At 39.4% G+C, this 22415-nt stretch overlaps 2 protein-coding genes and 1 pseudogene across 2 annotated transcripts in view; 2 read left to right on the top strand and 1 right to left on the bottom strand.

Moving 5' to 3' along the window:
- LOC144659493 (meiosis-specific protein MEI4-like) overlaps positions 1-22415 on the top strand; it is a 221261-nt gene that overhangs the window by 119047 nt on the left and 79799 nt on the right. The window lies entirely within an intron of this gene.
- On the bottom strand, positions 717-17176 carry LOC144661179 (uncharacterized). Its single transcript, XM_078521883.1, has 10 exons — positions 16830-17176; positions 13460-13548; positions 12347-12489; positions 12119-12171; positions 9624-9785; positions 8749-8865; positions 7221-7286; positions 5548-5728; positions 3966-4036; positions 717-3314 (listed from the first exon to the last, which is right to left on the bottom strand). Exons 1-10 carry the CDS (start codon positions 16953-16955, stop codon positions 2247-2249), a joined length of 2076 nt encoding a protein of 691 aa, XP_078378009.1. The 5' UTR covers positions 16956-17176; the 3' UTR covers positions 717-2246.
- LOC144659137 (nucleotidyltransferase MB21D2-like) lies at positions 18678-20719 on the top strand (annotated as a pseudogene).

Below are 22415 nucleotides of genomic sequence, written 5' to 3'. Positions count from 1 at the left end.
ACGATGTAGTCAGCGGTTTTTGGACGATGATGCAACAGGCAATCTTTTCCCGCGAAATGGAAGCTGCTATGTCGTGGAATCACTTATTATAAAGGGGTTCAATTCTCTTAACTAAAAATCTAAAAGCAGCGTGTTTAAATCCGAAAATTTCGTCATCGTCGTGTAGTTTTAAGAACGCAGAATTTTGTGATGCCGTGCTACTTTTCAGTGCTGAAATGCAAATGTTTGACATGTTTGTACCACGATTTTCAACTGGCCCACATGGGGATTGTAAATGAAGTAAAACAAAGAAAGACCAAGTCAACAAACAACCTCAAACAATAGAGCAAGAACAATAGCTCCGACCAGCGCGGGAATATTCGATCGCCACGTTTTCATTACCATTCCCGTGATGGTTTTATTTCATAACAAACACCACATATTGACACCAAGAACCTTTTCGGAGAAATTTTCGCTGCTTTAAAGTCAAAACTTAGAAAGTCTTTTTTATTACTACATATATAAAAAAAATCGAACTCTCTCACTGGTCCCATGTTTTTGTTTTGGCAAGTTCACAAAGAAAGGAGCTGCTCATGCGCCTTAGAGACATCCGCTGACTACCGCCCCGATGATTGCTTTGCAAGTTGTGAGAGCAGCATCGCTCAGATTTCATATAAGAGAATGTATGGGAAGTTGCTTCCCCCCCTGGATACAAAGAATACATTCAAACAACTGAATCACCTAAGATTGAAAGCTTTATTTTGTCTAAACCTCTAATGCCAGTTGTAAAAAGTACATTGCTGAATGCACTGAACCTGCACTAGACTACATGTAAACAGTGGGCAATTTTGCTGCATTGAACAATAATGCCATTAATGATATACAGGTGTAAAAGTGTACTTGACAATTGCCACAAAAAACTAAATAAAGCTTCATATTTACATGTAAAAATTAATGTGGCTTTGAATAGTCTTGGCTGTGGCTGTTAACAATGTTTATGATTATTTTACTTTTGACAAATATTATGCCTAAGTATAGCTGCCAAGTACATTGAAATTCAATAAAGTCAACTTCCTCTATAACGGACACCTTTGGGACCATCATTTGGTGATGATAGAGAAAGTCCATAGTAGTGTGAGTTATTTTCAGTAATTGTTTTTCACCAGGACTTCATCTCCTGTTGAAATAACAGGGTGTCCCTAATAGTGAGGTGTCCACAAGGCAAGAGTTGACTGTAAAAAGATTTTTTTCCTTTAACAAGAAGCTAAATCAAGAACCTTAAGCAAATCTGTTCCAGCAAATCTGTGGCAAATAAGTTGAAAGTTCCACAAAACAAGTCATACACTTTTTTCTATAATAATTCAACAGGCTACTGCTTCATGTAAGCAATATCAAAATAAGCTTCCAGCACTTATCCAAGCACTATTACCTAACATAGTTTCACGTACAAAAGAATTACCGGTAATTCCAATCACATTTTGTAGCCAGCACAACTGATTTGCCAGCTGTGCCATCAAGGCATCACTGTAAAGCAGACTGCCAAAGTCTGCTGCTCTTGTAAAATTTTAAATGCAAGGTGAACTCATTTCCATTGAAATGCTTTCCACCAGAACCTGGGGAAAAGGTGAAGCTGATATTTCTTATGCACAAAATACCACTCTTCTAGAAGGCTGTGACACCTTGCTTGTTTTGGCCAATGACCACTTAGACAACTGCAAGACCACAAGTCAAATTCAAATACAAACATGGCAGCTTGATTGTTTTTGTGCTTAGTAAAAATGATTATGTGATACAGACAAAAAGTAATGTACTGTGTAATGTAAAACCAAGTCACCATATCTGTGTTTGAAATTTAAGCTTGCAGTCTTGCAAGCACCTAGTAATGTTCTACTATTCTTGCTATTGTTAGATTTGCAAATAAATGTTTTGCTGATCACCTTGATCATGAGAAACTGAGAGGTTCTTCATAACATTATTTTTTAGTTGAAAAAAACTTCTGCATGGAATGGCTTAAATTTCTAGGCTTTAAATATAAAACCAGGTGAGGATATTGGATTTACTAACCTCAGATGCCAAAACAAACAAATACAACTTTTGGTGACATGCATATGTTACATAAAGAAGGTCTCTGCAGTGGTGTTCACCTTGGTTTCAATTTCTCTCACACTGTGTATAATTGTGAACTCCAGATCATTATAATTAACACTAATTTACAATGTTCTCAGATTTACTTGAAGTTCAAATGTATACTCATGCAAGTCTCCCATTCAACTTTGTGATTCAGTCAGGGGAACATTAGACACCGCCTCGTATGTAGCAACTCCATTTCTTATCAATCCTGGTTCAACAAGCTGTGCATTTTCTTGAGGAGTGTTCCGAGCCTCAGGGACTGAGTGAACAATGCTATCATCATGCACCTGGGCAAAGCTTACAGCAGCAGTCGGTACTGCAGGGCGTGAACTTTTCACCGGGCTTCCCTCTGACGTTAAACATACAAGCGCCTTCACACGATCTTCTGTGAACGAGAACTGACCAACTGGCATGTTGGTAAAATCCAGTTTAGCTGGCTCTTCTTTCTCTTCACTCTGAACATCCTGTTTCTTGGCATCAAGTTCCGCCTTTAGTGAGAGATTAGGGCGACTTTTTCCAGATGACATTCGTTTCATCATTTGTTTTCGGTTACAGAACCAAACTCTTACAGTGACAGGTTCTAGTCCTAATTTTGTGGAAAGTTCATTAATTTCTGCACTGGTTGGCTTTGGATTCTGTTCAAAATTGTGAATTAAATACTGTAGAGTTTCATTTGAGAAGGAAGTTCTTCTTTTACGTTTTTTGCACATTCGCAAGCCTTTGGCACACTCCTGTTCTTTTTGTTCAATCCATGCCTGCAAAACTGGCTTCATTTTCTCTGCTGCCTTAAGACCAAGATTTTTGGACTCAAATCGAGAGATGAATGACTGGCTGTAGGAGGAATGTCCATTACTGTGTGACAACTCATTTCCCACATCTTCCTGGGTGTATCCCAGTGCAATCCGTCTTGCTCTGAACGACTCAATGAAAGCTTTCATATCTGTTGTTAAACAAGTGTCAGTCAACGTGCCAAACATCTGCGCTGTAGAATTTGGTGACTCTGAGGACTCCGAGACAGTGCTTTGGCTTATTTCTTGGGTAGGAGATGGTTCTTCAGGCTTCCCCACCTGAATATGTGAGACTACTGATGGAGGAAGGCCAAGTGAAGTACCTGGAATGGTGTAAGTTGAAAACCCTGATATGACACCCTCTCCAGTTTGAGAAGCAGGAAGAGCTTGTATCTGGGTTGTAAGAAAGTGCCCCACCTGTGTGCAAAGAATTTATCAATCAGCAACCTGCTACTTCACATCCACACTTGTCTAGCTCACATGAAAACATGCCAACTATTTTCTTAATGCTAAAATGTATATCTGGAATTCTCTGTGTGCATATTGTGGAAGTCAATCTTGCAACCATATTTTTTCTCAATTTAAATGAAAATAACTGAGTTTTTAAGTGTTTAGTATATTTAGCTCTGCTGTAAGTACTATTTAAGGACACTGTAGATGAAGAAACAATAAGTGGCACAAAATGTGTCATGCTGGATGGCAAATTAATGCACAATCTACAAAACAAAGTGACTTCAGCCAGTCAAGCTTCATTTTTGTTTGTTTTTGACATCCCAATGCATACATGTAGCTTGCCATCCAGCAGGGCAAATTTTGTACTAACAGGTTTACTTGTGACTGGTTGAAACAAAAATCCTTTCTTGTTTCTTTATTTACAGTGTCCTTGATTAGCACAGCACAAATAGAACATAACTGATGGGAGGCTAACCAGTCAACTATTTACCAAGCACAATGTCAGTCATAACTACCAAAAAAAAACATTTCATACAAATTTGTACAGCTCTGAACTATTAAGCTTTACAAAAGAAAACAAATTTGTATTTATGATATCAGTGCTCATCAACTTACTTGGACACTGGACTGAATCTGGCTGGTGTTTTGGCAAAGTTGATCGGAAACAATAACAGACCTTGTGTTTCCTAAATCAGCAACAGATATAATGTGTCTCATTATAAATAAAGTGATGCTTTGATCTCCCTCTAATACTATGGGAACAGGTTCCATGGGGTACATTCTGTATGTACTCAAAGATAAAAGTAAGACAGTCAGGTCCAAAGATTGTGGAGGAAATAAATTTTGTGCTGTTCGTATTTTGGGGGCTATATAAATTAAAGTAAAAGTGGGAGGGTGTCATTTCTGAGCAGAATATTTTTTTTTGTGGGGGTGTAGGTTATAAATGAATTTTGAGATATTTAAGTTAAGGTTTTATAAAATTTTCAAGAAACATTCTTCTTTCCCCTTACAGTTTTGGTGGAACTGGTGAAACTCAGCTACTGACATGCAAACAAACATAATTAAAATAAGATTATTACATAAAGCTTTAGACTAGAAGGTTCAAGCACCTTACTTACAACCCACAAAGCTATTCCATAAATTTTCGTGAGTGATCAGTATCAGTTTTCTCCATACAGTGTCAAAATGCAAAGTACATAATAAAAGATCAGTGTCCACTCAGTTGAGACTGATAATGCCTTAAGCCAGCGACACACTTGGCAATTTTATTTGCCCATCGTGGCGAGTGGCGAAAATCTCCAAGTGTGCTGATGCAGCGATTGCGATTTTTGCCGGTTGTGTGACCGGCGTGTAAAATAGCCGATATCTGGCATGTCAGATGAAGCTTTAGACTACAGTCAACTCTCGCCTTGCGGACACCCCGCTATTGCGGACACTCGCTATAACAGACAAAATCCTGATCCCGGCAAGGGTTAATTGACTGGAAACGACTCCCGCTATTATGGATACTTGCTGTAACGGGCACTAAACGACACCCCGAGCATGTCCACTGTAACAAGAGTTGACTGTAGAAGGTTCAAGCACCTTACTTACAAACCAAAAAGCTATTCCATTTGTAAGCCCTTAAATTTTCGTGAGTGATCAGTATCAGTTTTCTCCATACAGTATCAAAATGCGAAGTACATAATGAAAGATCAGTGACTGTGTCTACTCAGTTGAGACTGATAATGCCTAAAGCCGGCGACACACTTGGCAATTTTATTCGCCAATCCCTGGTCATCAAATTCACCGCAAAAAGTGAATACAATCACCCAGCGTGTCGCTGGCTTTAATAGTGAGATAATACATGTCAAAAGTTTTAGAAAGCAGCTAAGCTCATGGGAAAACAGATTTCCGAAGAAAAAAGAAGCTAATATTTGAACATCACAGCAATGCCCAGCAGGATTGTGATGTCAAACTTGCTGTACTTGTTTGATTCTACAGAAGTTCTCCCGGGCTGTGTTGAATTTGGTTGTATGTTGATTGAAATGTTTAGGCATAATGGATGAAAAAACAAATCTGATCATGCGAGAAACAACAACAACAAAAAGGAATGTTAGTTGTGGTATTTGTTTTACTGTGCATCTTCAAATTTACAACAAAATTACAATGTTTGAAGTTGTGACAAATGGCAGAACAATATAACCAATTCAAGTACCTTGCATTACTGAGGTAGCTATAAACTGCTGATGCATTTTTTTAAGATCAGCAACAATCTTCTCCTCAATTTCCCGCCCGGCCTCCAGCTCAGAGTCTGACATCCATATGGCTGTCTCTTGGGACGGTGTAATCATCACTACAGTCTTCTTACGGGTTTGCAGGATGTTGGATACCACAACCTATAACCACACATCAATAATAATTATTATCACTTACAAAATAACTGTTGTACAGTTAAACTAAACTCCATCTTGATGAACAGTCAGGGAGGCGGCTGAGTGGTACTTTCCAGAAAAACAGGATATTGGAGGTTAACAGCTTATTCGGGGGCATCGCTTATTACTTTTGGTCCGAATGCGGCGCTTATTTGGGGCAGCGCTTATTCGGGGCGGCGCTTATTTCAGTAAATACAGTATGTAGCATTTTTCACAACCAATTCACTATAGTACACACTGCAGCAACTACATTTGCAATAGACTTATTTTACCCACTACAAATGAATAAAACACTTCAGGTAGAGAAATTTAAGTTAATCAAAGCTTCTGTCATCAGACTTTGATTAACGTTTTCTTATGTTTACAAGTGCCAGGCAGCTCATTGGAAAATTTTCCCTTAATTATAACTAACAAAATTCTGATAGGTTGTTTGGAGCATGCACAGCTAAAGTGTCTGATAACAAAGTGGCCGATAACAAAGTTCACCTGCTGCATATGTGCATGCTCTTTATTTGGTACCTTATTGTGGCTGAATTATTCTTGTTTTTCCTTTTAATTTCAAAAAGACCTTGTACAGTGTATGTTGTTATACTTAAGATTAATTGATAATAAGGCTTTGTGTTGTCCAATTTTGTCTGTAATCATACTTGTGATTGAACAAATTGGACTCCCACTATGCGGTCATCCCATTCTGTTAATCACTTGACGTATGATTACAGACTGAATTGGACTCCACTCAGCCCTATTACCATTATTAATCACTGATCATTTAACAATTATTCCATAAGCCCGCGTTGGATCGTGGCTTCGCTCGTCCAACAGGGGATGGAATATTGTTTTATAAATCTTAGCATGTTTATACTGGACATTTATTTTGTGTAACGAAGTGATAGTATGGGGGCGCGTATTCTGGCGCGGTGTTCACTTCTTGAGTTGTGACCGAGGAAGCGGGGAGTCTCGGTCCTCACTCCCCTCTGTTCTTCCTGTGAAAGGTCCGAGCAAACCTCTAACTCAAGTTTGCAGTGCGCGAGTCCGCTCCACGGCGTCATCAGACTGCATTGGCGAGCTCAGGAACAGGTGAGTTGAGAACAAAACAAGATTGAAAGGTAACAAACACTGAGTGCTGGCCAGTTGGTACTGAATGAAACTGTGTCAGTGCCGTCTTTAAATTCTCTTTTACTTTTTTATTCTGTCGTCGTTAGTAATTTACACTTTTCGCTCTTCCTTTTTTTTCGTGTTATTACTTGGCATTTCTGTGGTTTTGTGGCCCGCTATTATTTCTTTTCGCTCCCAAATTGCTTTTCAAAACCATTTTTTTGATGGACTGTGCCCCCGAGCCAACAGTCGCAATCATTTTCCAAATAAGGTAAACTGGTATAGAGCTGCCCGGGAGAGACCAATCAGACTAGAATGCAAATCCGTGGCTGAAAATTTAAAAAAAGAAATATTAGAGTACCTGATGTGAGTACTTGGCCAAAGCTTGTCTTGCTTTCTTGGAGATTATGTTCATGTCTGTTTCTAACTGTAAGGCAAGGAAACACAGTCATTTAAATTTGTTTTCAGGTGACTCACACATTACATGAACTAGCTTAAACTCTGTTTACTATAAATGCAGTTGCAACATAACATGGCATGAGTGATGACGAGACAACTGTTTTGGTTTATGAGTTGCAACATGTCAGGGAAACGTCCACTTTGAATTTCTATTGACTTTTGATGGTTGACTCTGGGCTTTTGGACCTTGCCTTCAGCCGATAAAAACCTTGAGCTTACCATCCACTGACTTTTGATGGTTGACTCTGGGCTTTTGGACCTTGCCTTCAGCCGATAAAAACCTTGAGCTTACCATCCACTGACTTTTGATGGTTGACTCTGGGCTTTTGGACCTTGCCTTCAGCCGATAAAAACCTTGAGCTTACCATCCACTGACTTTTGATGGTTGACTCTGAGCTTTTGGACCTTGCCTTCAGCCGATAAAAACCTTGAGCTTACCATCCACTGACTTTTGATGGTTGACTCTGAGCTTTTGGACCTTGCCTTCAGCCGATAAAAACCTTGAGCTTACCATACCACTGACTTTTGATGATTGACTCTGGGCTTTTGGACCTTGCCTTCAGCCGATAAAAACCTTGAGCTTACCATCCACTGACTTTTGATGGTTGACTCTGGGCTTTTGGACCTTGCCTTCAGCCGATAAAAACCTTGAGCTTACCATCCACTGACTTTTGATGGTTGACTCTGGGCTTTTGGACCTTGCCTTCAGCCGATAAAAACCTTGAGCTTACCATCCACTGACTTTTGATGGTTGACTCTGGGCTTTGGACCTGCCTTCCAAAACGCCCCTCCGACCCCTTCCCCCTGGCCTCCTCTTGTCTCGGCTGACCTTGCCTTTGGCCTCTCTTCTGCCCCCTCCGCTTGCCTCCACTCTTTTGGTTGACTCTGGCTGACCTTGCCTTCACCGCTCCACTACTTTGTGGTTGACTCTGGCTGGACCCTTCACCCCTGACTCTCCACTTGTGCTCTGGCTGACTGCCTTCAGCCGATAAAACCTTGAGCTTGCCATCCACTGACTTTTGTGGTTGACTCTGGCTTTGGACCTTGCCTTCAGCCGATAAAAACCTTGAGCTTACCATCCACTACTTTTGTGATTGACTCTGAGCTTTTGGACCTTGCCTTCAGCCGATAAAAACCTTGAGCTCGCCATCCACTGACGTTGATGATTGACTCTGGGCTTTTGGACCTTGCCTTCAGCCGATAAAAACCTTGAGCTTACCATCCACTGACTTTTGATGATTGACTCTGGGCTTTTGGACCTTGCCTTCAGCCGATAAAAACCTTGAGCTCGCCATCCACTGATTCAGAATGTTGGAAGGCAAATTGGGTGTTTCTTTCTCTAAAAACTAGTCCAGAACTGACCAAGAAAAAAAAACTATTATCTTATAACTAATAAATGTACAAATTAAAGAACACCAGAACATTTTCACCTTAAATGAAACAGTAAACGCTTGTGGCACCCATTCCTTGACTAGAGGAGCCATCATTTTAGGACTCTGGACCATATGAAGCTGTAGTGGAGCATTTGATTGGATTTTGTGTTTTGGCTGTACATATAAAAAGAAAAACATGGTCAGCATTTTAGAAATAGATCGAAACATGTTACCATTTTGCATTTTAAAGTTTTTATAAAGTTTCTTATAAAGTTTCTTATCTTATCTTTATCTTTTTTTAAGAATTCTTCTACCAGTTGAAACATATTGCAATATATTACTAATTTTAAAAACACTTAATAGTTTAAAACCAGATTTAAACACTCAAGTGCAGCATGTCAACACCTTTTTATTTTAATCTTTTGTTATATTAGTAACGGTCTAAAGCTCACACTGTGAGAATTACTGTTCTGAGTACAGACAGTACCTCCACTGGTCGGCTTACCATTATCTTTTGTTATTGTAATTTTACTTTGTATACATTTCTATTTTTGTATTTGTAGCTTGGGTATATATATATAGCCCTAGATTTTAAATTCTCAATAAACTGAAGATGGCATAAGTCATGCCGAAACATGTCTTTAAAAAGTTGTTTCGTGTTTTTAAAATTAGTAATTTTACTAGTGCTAACAAGGAAATATTGCAATATATATATTTAACTGATGTTTCTTCCTTAGCAAAGGAAGGCTAAGATGCTTTGTGTGTGGTGAAGATATGGTTCTGGCATTACACAGGACACATCCATTAGAAGAACTACAATTTTGGAAAAACTGTTAAGACCTTGCCATTAATTAGCATTAATTCCACGTTTCTGATTAGTTTTCCTCCCCCTCCCCTATAGTCAATGTTGCATGGGTCCAAATGTGGCCTACCATGTCTTCAGGAGGAATGTAGAAGTCAGAGACAGCGGCTGCCAGGTACAGCATAACTGTGGGGCCATGAGGTGCAAGAGACTCAGCCACGCCCCGCAAAAGGAACAAGTAATCCGACAGGGTACTGAACTCGATCATGAGTAATGTACCAGCGGCCTGCACCTAAAACAGAGCAAGGCCAGCAAATGAAGTTAAATAAATTATTTTATGAAGCATTAACAAAGGGCAATGCATACATGGTGGGGGAATGTTGTTATAATTTCCCAGAATGATTGTACTGAAATAATAGGGCTGATTTTCTGTAAGTCAGGTCCTAAGCAATTTGATTTTAATTATGCAACTTTGCAATTAAAGACAATGGGTATCTCAGGCTGTGAGTTGAGTATTCTTGTATTATTATCCTTAACGGGTATTCCTTGTAATTTGGGGGTTGATTTACCACCAAGACCTTGAAAACCTCACTCTTCTTTAGACCAAAATATGTAAGTGTTTATCCCATGACACACCTACAATACCATCACTTGCATCTAAGCATGAGCACTCGCCGCTGAAACATGATCTAATTGGGTATTAAACATGGCATGATTCGTCATCAAATGTTGAAGTTTAGCAGGCCGTAACGGCAACTTTCGCGCTCAAAATTCTCACCAAAAACACTGAGTAGAGGTTAAATTTTACACCAGAAGTGATTCAAGGGAACCTGCAAATGCATATCGACACAGATCAGGATAAATTTTCCGCCATTTCGAAACCAGAATCTGTCGAACTTTCGGCGTGAAAGTTGCTGTTAGGGTCTGCCAAACTTCCACGTTTAATGATGTATCATGCCATGTTTAATACCCAATTACATCAGTTTCGGCACTGAGTACCTTTTTGTGACATCAACCCAAATAACAGGCAGTCAAAGACTGCGTGAGGATGCTGGTGGTGGCATAAAGATATCCGAAGATTGTAAGCAGTGACAGAATCGATGAGAAGACTGTAGTGCAAAACAAAACAAAAAACTTCTAGTGCACCCACCCTCAGTTTACAAAATTTTTTCACCTACAAATGTCTCAAAATACTCAGGTACAAAGAAGATTAATTTTTAATCTGAACAATAGCACAATTCACGGTTAGCGTGACATTCTAAAACCAGGTTCATGAATAGAATCACCATGCCATATTCAGTAACCCACTGAGTAAAAATGCAGAGAAATACAGAAGTTTCAATTTCAGGATTTTTACAAAGAAATGTATGGCGTGCGGGCGATTTTTCTTTGTAAAGATCGTAATTTATGAATTGTTGTATTTCATTGAATTTGAATCAGTTCTCCTTTTCATCATGGCGAATCTATTTATGTACCCTATTACAAAATGTCATTCTAACCGCGAAAAGTGCTGAATTCTGACTTCTCTGGCCTTGGTGCAGAAAGGTAGTAATTCCGGTAATTCTAGATGAAATTATTTACGAAACACAGTGCTCAGCGCGTTCGAGCAGCGTAAAATGGCTTAAAATTGTCCCTTGAACTCGACTCACAATACTTTCAATTCCTTCCATTTAACTTTTAATAAAAATACCCAATTCCTTTTTGAAGTACTGTAATAATTCTCAATTCAAAACAAAAAGCGGCTGTTACATGTAAATAAAGTCTAAATAAATAACACAACACCCGGGCACAACACGTACCCGCCGTAAAGATGCTTATCAGCCATAGCTTTCTATATGTTGCCTAAAATGTCGAACCTTTAAGTTTAAAAGATGGACAAATCAAAGAAACTTGAAAGAAACTCTGTTTCAGATTTATTTTCATTCATATCAAGACAAGGAATGAGAAAAACCGACAAAATATCGAAAACTTGAAAGACGTGAGATTCTGCATGGAAATTGATTTCATACACAAGCAAATATTTTGAATTTTGGCGACCGGCTTACCGTTTTGCTTTGTATAGTCTTCAGAAGCCGCAAAAAGTCCACGATTATTTAAGAAGTCCGTGACCTGCATTCAAACCACACACTAGAAGAGCCATGTCATCTTGTTTTGGCAGGCCATCGAAGGAAAGAGAAACTCTTCGCCAGCAAGGTTTAAGCACTCTGAACTTTGTGAATTGTGCTATTTGACCCACTTTTTTTCATATTAAGTCTCCAAGAGGGAATTTCCGTGTTTAGAATGAAAAAGACGACCTTGGAAGGTTGTGAACTTATCTCACGATCCGCCATTATTTTCATGCACATTTTGACCACAATACAGCCAAAATTTTGCCGAGTGTTGCCGGACATTTATCGGAAGCCGTACCTGGAAGATCGGATCAATCTGTGCTCCATCGAAATATGATTGACTGTCACAACGGTAAATCGACTGCAGTGTTCATGTTCGGATTGGCTCCCGAAGTTTCTATTGTTACATTACCTACCCCCTTGGCAAAGAGGATGTAGCATCCTCGAAAAGAGCAGAAAGCCGCAAGTGTCTGTGAGTGATTAACCAAGGGTCAGTATAGTGTAAAGATTGTCATACCTGCTTATACATCTTGACTACTTGAGTCAGTTTTGGTACTTTGCAAGGGTTAACTGGTGAAAACAAAGGAAAGTATCATAAACAATTTGTCACTGCTTTTAAGAGTCACAACCTAATATAATGCTTCAAGCAATTGCTTCATCAGAGTGATTTCAATTGAGAATTGGAAGTACCGGTAAGATTATTTCCAACATATGTAGTATTTAGTTTCTCTTTTTAGTTTCTAACCTTCAATCTGGCTGGATCCATCAGGCAGGTCTTTGACCTGCAATATTTCCATAACATTGTCAGAAGGAATGTGTCGTGTAAAGGGACGTAAAGACCCTTGCCTGTGTAAAAATATCACTGCATAACCTTGCTGAAGAAAATATCTTAAGGAACGAAAGTTAAGGAATCAACGCTAGATAGAGGCAGCTGGAGCTTATAACAAATAAATCAAGATACAAATAAAATAATTAAAAGAATAATTTGTTATTGAGATTTTTCGGAAAGTTATTTTTACTTGACTATTTTCTTGGTTTAACCTTTCTTTCTCCCTTGTTTTTTTTTTTTTGCTTGATTTAGTCAGGGGAAGAAGTACCAGTGGATGGTGACCATTGGTTTCTGGGACCAGATTACTCCTGAAGCCTACAGAACCAATCCTTAAAACTTAACAGATCTTCATGTAGATATAGATGTTTACATTGATCTAGATATTTCTTGATTAGGATAAGAGTTGAGTATGTGAAGTAATATATCAAACACGAGAGGCAGTGTTTCATCGGGATATCCAACACCGAGAAGAGAGTTGAAAATACGACGCGCAGCAGAGTATTTTTGACGAATCGGGTGTTTGGATAGCCGATGAAACACTGTCTCATGTTTGATATATCTTCTCAATCGAAACAAAAACTACGGAGTGAACAGAGAAATAAAATCGTAAAAATCTATGCTAATTAAGATCGGGTTTCCAAACCACCGTCACGGTTATAATTTTCTTTGTTTTAACTTGATGAATTATTAATGAGTTTGAGAAGATAGAGATCTCAATCTATGAGCCCTCCCCTACACCACCAGAAAAAAATGTCTATATTTTACCTTATGGAATATAATGAAGCATTTTAACAACCCAAACAAAATTTACGTACAATAAAATTAATGCGAAGTCAAGAAAAGTTCTGGTTAAAACTTGCTAATAGTAAAGGTGTTTACATCAATAAAATTGAGGCGAATTTCAAAAATTTGCATTAATAACATGTACCATTAATTTCCTATAATAAGGTAAAATAAATACATTGTTAAGATATAAAAAGGACTAAGATCTGATTTCTTTACTGCCCCCAATATGTACTTTAAGGATACTCAGCAGACGCAGACCCCCTTGTTCCAATGCTGAAATTATCAATGAAGCGAACAGCATTTTCCTCCAGTGGTACACGGGTGCCTCCAGACTATAAACAGAATTTGGATATTTAATTGTCGATCAAGAAACCAGTAAATTTATTTTAATAATAATAATTATAAAAACAATAAATTATATAATTATAATAAAAACCTTCCCAAAATCCTTTGCAACTGAAAAATCGTCAATGCCAAATAACTTGGTCAGTTTGAAGGCAGCATGGAGTAGTAAGGCATATAGAAATAACTCTTACCATAAACTACTTCTTGTAATAATAATAATAATAATAATAATAATAATGATAATAAAGAGCAGGGTTGGAAATTAGCGCTCGCCCCTCGCCCAGGCGAGTGTGAAAACAGTTGGGCGAGTACAAATCACGGATCACTCGCCCGGTTTGGCGAGTATGATTTTCAATAAATTATTCAAAATAAGAGTACCTTTTACTTTCCACTTAACAATAATCTACTCTATCTACACCGTAGCTTTCCAACATTTTGAAATCTCCAACAAGGCAGACAAGGTGTGTTTGCATTCGTAACAGACAAATCTCCTTTGGTGATTTACATATGGACTTGCTTATAGAAATACCTCTGGTCTTAAATATGATCTCCCCGAGCCGCGAAACAAGGCAAGATGGCTATTTTCCCCCTCTTTTTCTGTACAGTTTCAACACAAACTACAGGAATTTAGGAATACGTATCAAATAAAACTGCATTTCAACTTTTGAAGTAAGTGTGCTCGTGTTTTTGTCGTGGAGTAAGGTCATTTTTGTCGATTTTTCGTTAAAGAAATAATATTCAGTCTGTATCGCGATCGACCACCACGGTAGCAAAGCGTGATAAAACATGATTAAAAATTGTTGTACATTTTATAAGTGGGCGGAGGGGGACTAAATTTTCTCCTTAGGATCCTGGGCGAGTGAAAACTGATCTGGGCGAGTGCAATTTGAGGTCCTCGCCCAGATGGCGAGTGCTCCGATAGTTTCCAACCCTGTAAAGAGTTCAACGATCTCTCAGCTGATAGTTGATTGGCAGCTAAGTATAATTTTTGGAAGTTTATGTTGAAGGAGGAGATATCATGTTTTGGCGACATCCTGTTGGCGGTGACAAAGGTTCCAGAAACCGGAGAAAAAGCTCATCAGAAAGGTCAAACTATCTGAAAGCTGCTTGCTGTAAATCCTGCTACCAGCACTGCTTGTGATTTCATTTGCCTGGCACATGAAGACGTCCCTTAGATCCACGATGGGTAATGAAAGGTTTACCCACCTTTAACCACCACATAATTATTTACTGCATTGTATGGTATACCAAGTGAGGAGGCTATGTTATATTTTAACTTGGTTATTAATATGATGGCGCACAAGTGCTTGATAAATGGCAGAACCTGATGCTTGATAAATGCATGATAAATGGTGGAAACCCTAATGCTTGTTTGTTTGTCTTGTCCAAAATTTTTAACCCTACCACTTTTAAATGGTCTCCACTGTCTCTGTTAATTAATCTTTGCCGGGTGCACTTTGTGCATGTGGAAGGTCAATGAACATGGCTTCTTTTCAACCCAGGGTGTGAGTAGAATGCTTGGGTTTATGTGTTTTCCATTGATAATTACTCAACATAGAAATTCAGAGCCATGCTTGTTTAAATATTCTCCCGTGAGAGTTACCTTCGAGCACATGCGGGGGTACATGTACCGTAATGATTCAATTTAGCGCCCTCCTTCCAATAAGTGCCCCTTTCGAATAAGTGTCCCCCTTCGGATGTGTTTTTGTCAATAAGTGCCCCTATTCCAATAAGGGCCCCCATTCTAATAAGTGCCCCCATTCTTATAATCGGCCCTATTCTGATAAGAACCCCTATTGTGATAACTGCCCCTACTGAAGTCATTGACGTCGACTAGATAAACTTTTGCACATTCACCGTATAGTTCATGTATATATCTACTGCTAAAATGAACAATTCTTTTAATAGTAACTGAACTTTCAACAATAGTAACTGTTACAGTTTCTGTTATTGTTAGTTATATTAATATTTATTAAAGTTTTGTTTTGATTATTTGGTTGTTTCTCAAAAAATTAAATAAGCGCCCTGTTACGAATAAGCGCCCTGTCTCAAATAAGCGCCCTCCTTTGAGGTGCCAAAAGTGTATAAGCGCCCCAGGCGCTAAATCGAATCATTACGGTAACCTTCATTTGCCTAGGTAAATTAAAACCTAACTAATTTTACCATAGGAAGATTATACTGGGGGAAATCAAGTTTACGTGGAGTGCTGGAATGGTGTAACCGCAGCTTATGTATGCCTGGAATTACACATCACTTAATTAAAGAAACACAATTTGGATGATTTACTCATGCAAATTACACTAATTTAAAAACGTTTTGTTCACAACTGTCTTTTGTCGGTTTAAAGCTAATTAAAACTGATTTGCTTTGGTGACAAAACATTATTCCCTCAAACTTGCTTCAACAACCAAACAAAATTGGGAGCTCCAAGATTTTATAATTCATTAAAAAATATTTTGGAAATTGATTAAATGTTCCTGGGCACTGAATTATGAGTTCAACTGGGCGGAAAATTTATTTCACTGCTTTTCATTTCTCTTCACCGACTTCACTGCTCTCAGCATTTCACTCCGTTGTTAAAATGGGTGTGTGATCAGAGCGATTAAAATTTCGGCTCCTGTACTGCGTGCTTCCTTACGAAAGACGTGATCAAACACAAAATTTTATGCAAATATCACATTTTCATTACAATGGAACATAATGGTCTCGGATCAGAGAACAAACGGCCTTTAGACAGCAATGTTCACAGAAGTGGAACAGAAGTGGATGCAAATTTACTTTTAATCTTTAAAGGATTAACTCTAAACATGGTTACGCTGTACTACACACATATATTAAAATCAGTTACTAGATTATTTGTGGAATTTGGAAATCGATGGTGCTAAGGCATTCACGAAAACTGAACATTAAAGACAAGTTCAATGAGATTCTGTTAACTGCGAGAACTTCACAGGCGAAACAAATCAACTCAAAGCAAAACGATCGGCGTTTTACGCATAACATACTGTACACAGTTAACCTGGGTTGGAAGGTCGTGTAGTTCTCACCCAGCGAATAATTCTGAACCATAATTTCCACTTTTGACTAGCGTAAACTATATTTTTGGGGATTAACTTTGCATTTCGGCCAGTTCATTTAGTCATAATATATACTGTTTTCTTGCATGTTTTAATCGTAATGGTAAGATTAGGGAGTGTATGTGCATAGATTTCCGGACTGTCTGGTTCGTTCAAGAAATGCTTGTAGTAGATATGGATTAACAACTTACCGTCACAAAGACGATATCTCTTCCAGCTGCTCGATGACTTCCAGCGAATTCGCTAACAGTCGCTCTGACTTCTTTCAGGTTTCCAGGAGGTGTTTGTCTCGAGAAAAATTCAACCCAATCCGCCATGATTCATGAATTATCCCTCATTACATATTCGACTTTGATTTTTCCGAAAACTGTTTTCTCTGCCTTCAGCAGGACCAAGTATTCATTTCTTTTTCCAAATTAGCCTTCGCAGGATAACTTCTATCTGTGACAACACAATTTCGTTCGCTAAACACGACTATTTAAACCAAAATAAAACACAGAGAAACCGAGAAGTCGCAAAATTAATTTCGTGAACATGGGCGAATTAATTTCGTGAACACTGCATAAATTATTACAGACCAAAGTCGTGACAGCCAATCAGCAAACAGAGTTAGATCCATAAAAGCCTTTACGTAAGCAGAGCAGAACGCCAAATTCCTCCAGAATTTACAGCTGGAATTAAACTTATATTTCTTGACCGTTTCGTTTAATGAAAAACATGAAAACATTTACAAAGAATCCCATGGCATGAGGGGGTGGTTTATCCACCTTTGTGGTGTCACGTGACGTTTCTCGTGCTGTCACGCCGCTGTCACTGAATTGTAAAAAATCAAGAGGTGAAAAATTCGGTGGCAGTGAAAATGTTTTCCTTGTACTCGAGATAGCCACAAAGGGATACGATTTTCAAATTAATTATGCAATTTTTAGGGGGTTTTTGGCTACCTGAAAAGCAAAATGTATATGCGCTTTCCTTTTCCTTCTTCGATGACACTGATCAAGCCCAACTGATCTGCGAGGTCCCGAGAATGTGAGGGAATTGAAATCAAAGTCATAAACACAAACGGAAATGAAATTTAGTGTATTGTGCAAATAGAAATGGGAGATAAGATTAAAATTAAATGGCAGTGCAAATAAAAATGTGCAAATTACGAATTGTATTTAAAAAGTTGCTGCGCAACGTGAGCTAGTTGGCATCGTCTGCGCAGAAACCGCAAAAGTTAACAAGGGCGTGCTTTGGGGGGGACGGGGTGCCCGTGAACCCCGTTCCCCCCGTCGTGAGATATATATATCTTTCAAGTCTACAACATATAAACTGTATAATTCAGGTGGCGAAAACGCGCAAATCCAAAGAATCAACATGGTATAAATCTTTCTTTTTTTAGTGCTAGATACTTCATTTATGCAGCTATTCTGTAAAAATGTGCAGTTAAGTTTTCACAAGCGACTGCTAATAAATTAGGAAAAGAGTCTCTCCGGCTAGCTCATAGCCTGCGTAGCAGGCGCCGTAGTTTCGAGCGCGCGTATATGGGAGACTCGAAAGGCGCGAGGGGGCCACGCGGGGCCTTCTTGCGATCGCGCACTCTTTTAAACACGCTTAAAACGTCAGACGCTTGCTACGCAGGCTAGCTAGCTCACAGCATGACAAACTATATTTTTTTCTTCTCGCTAACCTGCTATCAGGCTTTCTTTTTTTTTCCGCCGCAGGTTCTTCTCGCAAGCTTCAAACAAGGTAGATATTTTTTTTCAGTTAGACAGACGAGAGGTTATGGATGTGAGTGACAACTTCGTCACTTTCTGAACTAATCAGTATAACCAATGTGCAGTACCTTTTGAGTACTAATTTTCATCGAATCGGGTTCTTGAGCTTTGGCTAGTCTTTCCACAGACGTTTCTTTTTTCTTTCGATTCTAGAAATATTTCGATTCTACCTTTCAACGGTATTCATGTTCAATAACCACCATAACGGCGTTTCTTATCACCCTCCCATAGTTAATTGCGCGCCTAGTCTTCGTTGCACAGGCCACTTGCGGGCGACTCTTTCGAACGGCATTTGAGCTGGAGACGACTTTCTTGACTTTCTACAACGTATTAAAGAGAAAGGGTCGTGATGTCCATAGATTTTCGATCAGGGGTAAAGCTGAGTGATCTGAGGAGGAAGCTTTGGTCGCGTTACCGATCCAGCGTAACCTTTCAGGTCCCTGGAGGCAAATCAGTTCTTGGTTTTGGCGACATCGACGCTCAATATGATTTAGACAACTTCTTACAGAACGAACTTCCAGCAAAAGTGAAAGAGCTGGATTTACGTTTCGACTTGGAAGTGATCCAGTCTGGAAGTTTCACGCCCGGGGGGGCACTCCCCTATATGGCCTATACGGGGACGTGCCGCTGGATAGGGTATGGTATTTGACTCCTCCGGTCCTGAACAGGGTATATAATTTCAAGCTCCTCTGTCCTAAACAGGGCCTGAAGCTGTCATAGACAGGGTATGGCTGCAAGACTGTCGTCCATGTATTTACATTTTTTCGCTTTCGCTTTAATAAAAAGCATTATTTTATTCGGTGGGATAGGTGTTTTTGCATTTCAATGCTTCAAACATCGCGTATGGGACCTTTGTCCTAAATAGGATCTTAGAATAGGGGGTGTTGTCCTACACAGGGTAGGCATTTTAAGTTTTTATTGTCCTAAACAGGGTCAGGGTTTCAAACCTTCAGCGGCATCCTTATACCTAAACTTAGGTCAAGTACCCCCCCCCCCCCCCCGGGGTTTCACGGAAGGAGTGTCTTAGTACAGAAAACACTCTCAGGATGTGACAGTTGAACAAGAATACGATTTTCTATTCCTAGTAAAAACACTGAAGACCGACAGCAACGAAAATATTACACGCATTTCCGTCGTGGAAGGCGGAAGTGAAGCGAAAGACACTGTGGAGATAACACCGGGTATTCGTGGATTTCTCTGAACGACATCGATCTTCAAGCGACATGGCAAGATTGTGTCATTGTGCGCCAAAATGAAGCCTTTCTGTCTTAAACGAAAATAGTCGAAGTGCTCCAAGCAAGAATCGAAGAAGTTTTTCGAAAGAGTTCATTTCAAGAAAAATGTGTTTACAGATTTGAAGTCAATGGGCCAGCTGTCACAGTCGTCATGGATCTCAGAGACATCAGTGGAACCCAAGTTACTTTCAGTTTTGATTTTGTTTTGGCGTTGGACTGGAACGAATGGCCCCTCTGTGCTAAAGAGTGGATCACGCGACACCGGAAGTGGCCGGATCAAACTCGCGTAGCGGAAGTAATCAACAGTGTCGTGTATTTGGTTCCGAAGGCATCAAGGTGTGGCGATCCTGAATTAGAATGGAGAATCTCTTTTTCCAAAGCTGAAAAAGCTCTGTTTCCCCTTTTTCCGAAACTGCGAGGTGAATACATATTTCCCGATGGCAGAAAAATCACATATGATCATCTTCTTATTCCCGATGCCAGTTGCCGCAGTGAATGCTATCGTATCCTGAAGGAAATATTCAAAGAGCACCTCTCCATCCCCAACCTTCTTTATAGTTCTTATAGTCTGAAGACCATCATGCTTTGGGCGTGCGAAAAACATCCTGAAGATTTCTGGGAAAGTGCCAACTCAGCGATCTGTTTCTTGGGTCTCCTTGACGACCTCCTTCATTGTTTGGCTACTCAACAGCTTCAACAGTTTTGTGTCCCTTCGGTCAACCTCCTGTCCCATCACGACGATAGCTTTTTGTTCACATTGGCGAAGAAAGTGTCCCTTATCCGTACTAAGCCACTGCAATTCGTAAGAACTCACGAGGATGACTTGGGAATACAAGTGGCATACAGTGACTCCTTTATTGAAGATTCTGAGAAAGCCCAGTTGGAGGCAATGAAAACATGGTTCACTGGAGCCCCAGAAAATTCACAAGGCAAAGTGACTGCTCGAATGAGTTACAGTTACAAAATGACTGGGAAATTTGATCCCTCGAGAGTTGACAATACATACCTTCGAGATAATCAATCATCTAAGTAGTCACTAATGTGGATACGTAGGTCCTGTTCCGGCTCTGCATCGTTACAGATTAAGAAGGGGACGTTTTAAAAAACCCGCACACTTATCGCAGAGAGTAGGGCACAGAGTTCCCAGTGTCGTGGTCTGGCCTTGTTTTACGGGTTGGGAGGGGTTAACCTCATTGTGCAAATTACCATAATTTTTATCATTACATACATACTTTACTTTCAAAACTAACAGCGAAGACTTAACATCCGTCCACTAACCGTCATCATCTAGCAAAGGAAGAGTAATTTATAAGTTTATGAAGAGGGGGAAAAACATAATAAAGATGGCCGTTTTTGAAAACCTAAAGCATTAAAAACGAAACCTCAAAATAAACTAAGATTATTGCAAATCTGACATTCTAAAAGTCAATTACATGTAACCGAATTACAGTACGTTGACGTTTTCAGTGTTACTGGTAGCCCTCGGTCAGCGGCCAATTTCGATGATTTCTATTACCTACACCAGTCAGAAGTACATAATTCACTCAGGCCCGTAGGGAGGTGGGGTGCGATGGGTGCGTTCGCACCCCCCCCCCCCCCCCACGAGCCTTGGAAGTCCGCTTATTGTGAGAAAAATATATTAAAATAAATAAATTAAGAGACTATTCACATTCAATATGGTCTTTTGGGTTGAAGGTCCACCATTTTGTAGATTTGCGTGGTATATTTTGGAACAAATTGTGTGTTTGTGTTAATTTCAACGATACATTCTACCTAATGTCCTTCATTGACCTTCATTGTTGAACCGTTCGAAGTGCCATAAATATTCCCAGGCGTACCAAAAAGAGAGGAGACTGAGTACTTGTTGGGCTCGGAAACACCCAAAGAAGGTTGGAGCTTGCCACAGTGCAAATGCTAAGAGATCAACAAACCGACTCTGGCTGATTTATGTAATTACCAATTGACACTAAAATGAAGAAACCTATCTTTTTTCCTGTCTTCCTTTTATGTACTGCCGTCATTGTGTTAGTTAAATAAATTGTAAATTACGTTTTCAAGGTTAGGTTTCGAAAAATACGATTTGAATTTAAAAATGTACCAGAATTATTATCGTTGTTTCCTTTATTTTTCCCTGCCATTTTCTTAATAACTGTCATCAAAACGCACGAAGTGCTGTCTCAGATACGCACCCTCCCATACAAAATCCTGGTTACGGGTCTGCCACTTCTGCACCAGTATATTGTTCACAGTCCTCTACTTTCACGTATTTATCTTCGATTGTTGAACGTGGGAAACGAATCGGGAACCGGAAGCCAGCGCAAAACGAGAGGTACGAGGGGACTACCAATACCAGGAGACAGGGGTCCACTGCCCATGCGTAACTGTTCCACTCAATGCTTCAAGTCGTTTATAATTCTAATCAAGATCTTTACTATTTTATCGCTAAACACTTTCAATGGCGTTTTTGAAAAGAAACAATTATCTTGAACTAAAAACGAGTGACGAATGGGACATTTAGCTCTTCAAGAACTAACAAAAATGGGATAGCTCAACCGTTATGATTGCGAGGCATGAATACAACAGTCTAATAATATTTGATTAATTCATTTACTGAACCAGAATGGTTTGTATAATCGAAAGATACTCGAAGGAAAAAGGATAACCGAGCATTTGAATACTACAATGGGGGTGCCCATGAGAGCAAACATGAAAATCCAAACAGGAAAGACAAACCATATTCAGAATATCCGACACGAATACTGTGCATTGCCTTTTTTTATCGATT

This window comes from Oculina patagonica, chromosome 7 (genome assembly GCF_052425735.1).
Source record: "Oculina patagonica isolate OP01 chromosome 7, crgOcupat, whole genome shotgun sequence".
NCBI classification, from domain to species: Eukaryota; Metazoa; Cnidaria; class Anthozoa; order Scleractinia; family Oculinidae; genus Oculina; species Oculina patagonica.
This window is presented reverse-complemented; position numbering and strand designations above follow the sequence as displayed.

Excerpts from the sequence above, each read along its gene's own strand:
- LOC144661179 (XM_078521883.1), bottom strand. The coding sequence starts at position 16,955 with ATGGCGGATTGGGTTGAATTTTTCTCGAGACAAACACCTCCTGGAAAC. Across the intron at positions 9,786-12,118 it reads TAGTCAAGATGTATAAGCAG|GTGCAGGCCGCTGGTACATT; the intron begins GTATGACAATCT and ends GCTCTGTTTTAG. Across the intron at positions 8,866-9,623 it reads ACATTCCTCCTGAAGACATG|CCAAAACACAAAATCCAATC; the intron begins GTAGGCCACATT and ends TTATATGTACAG.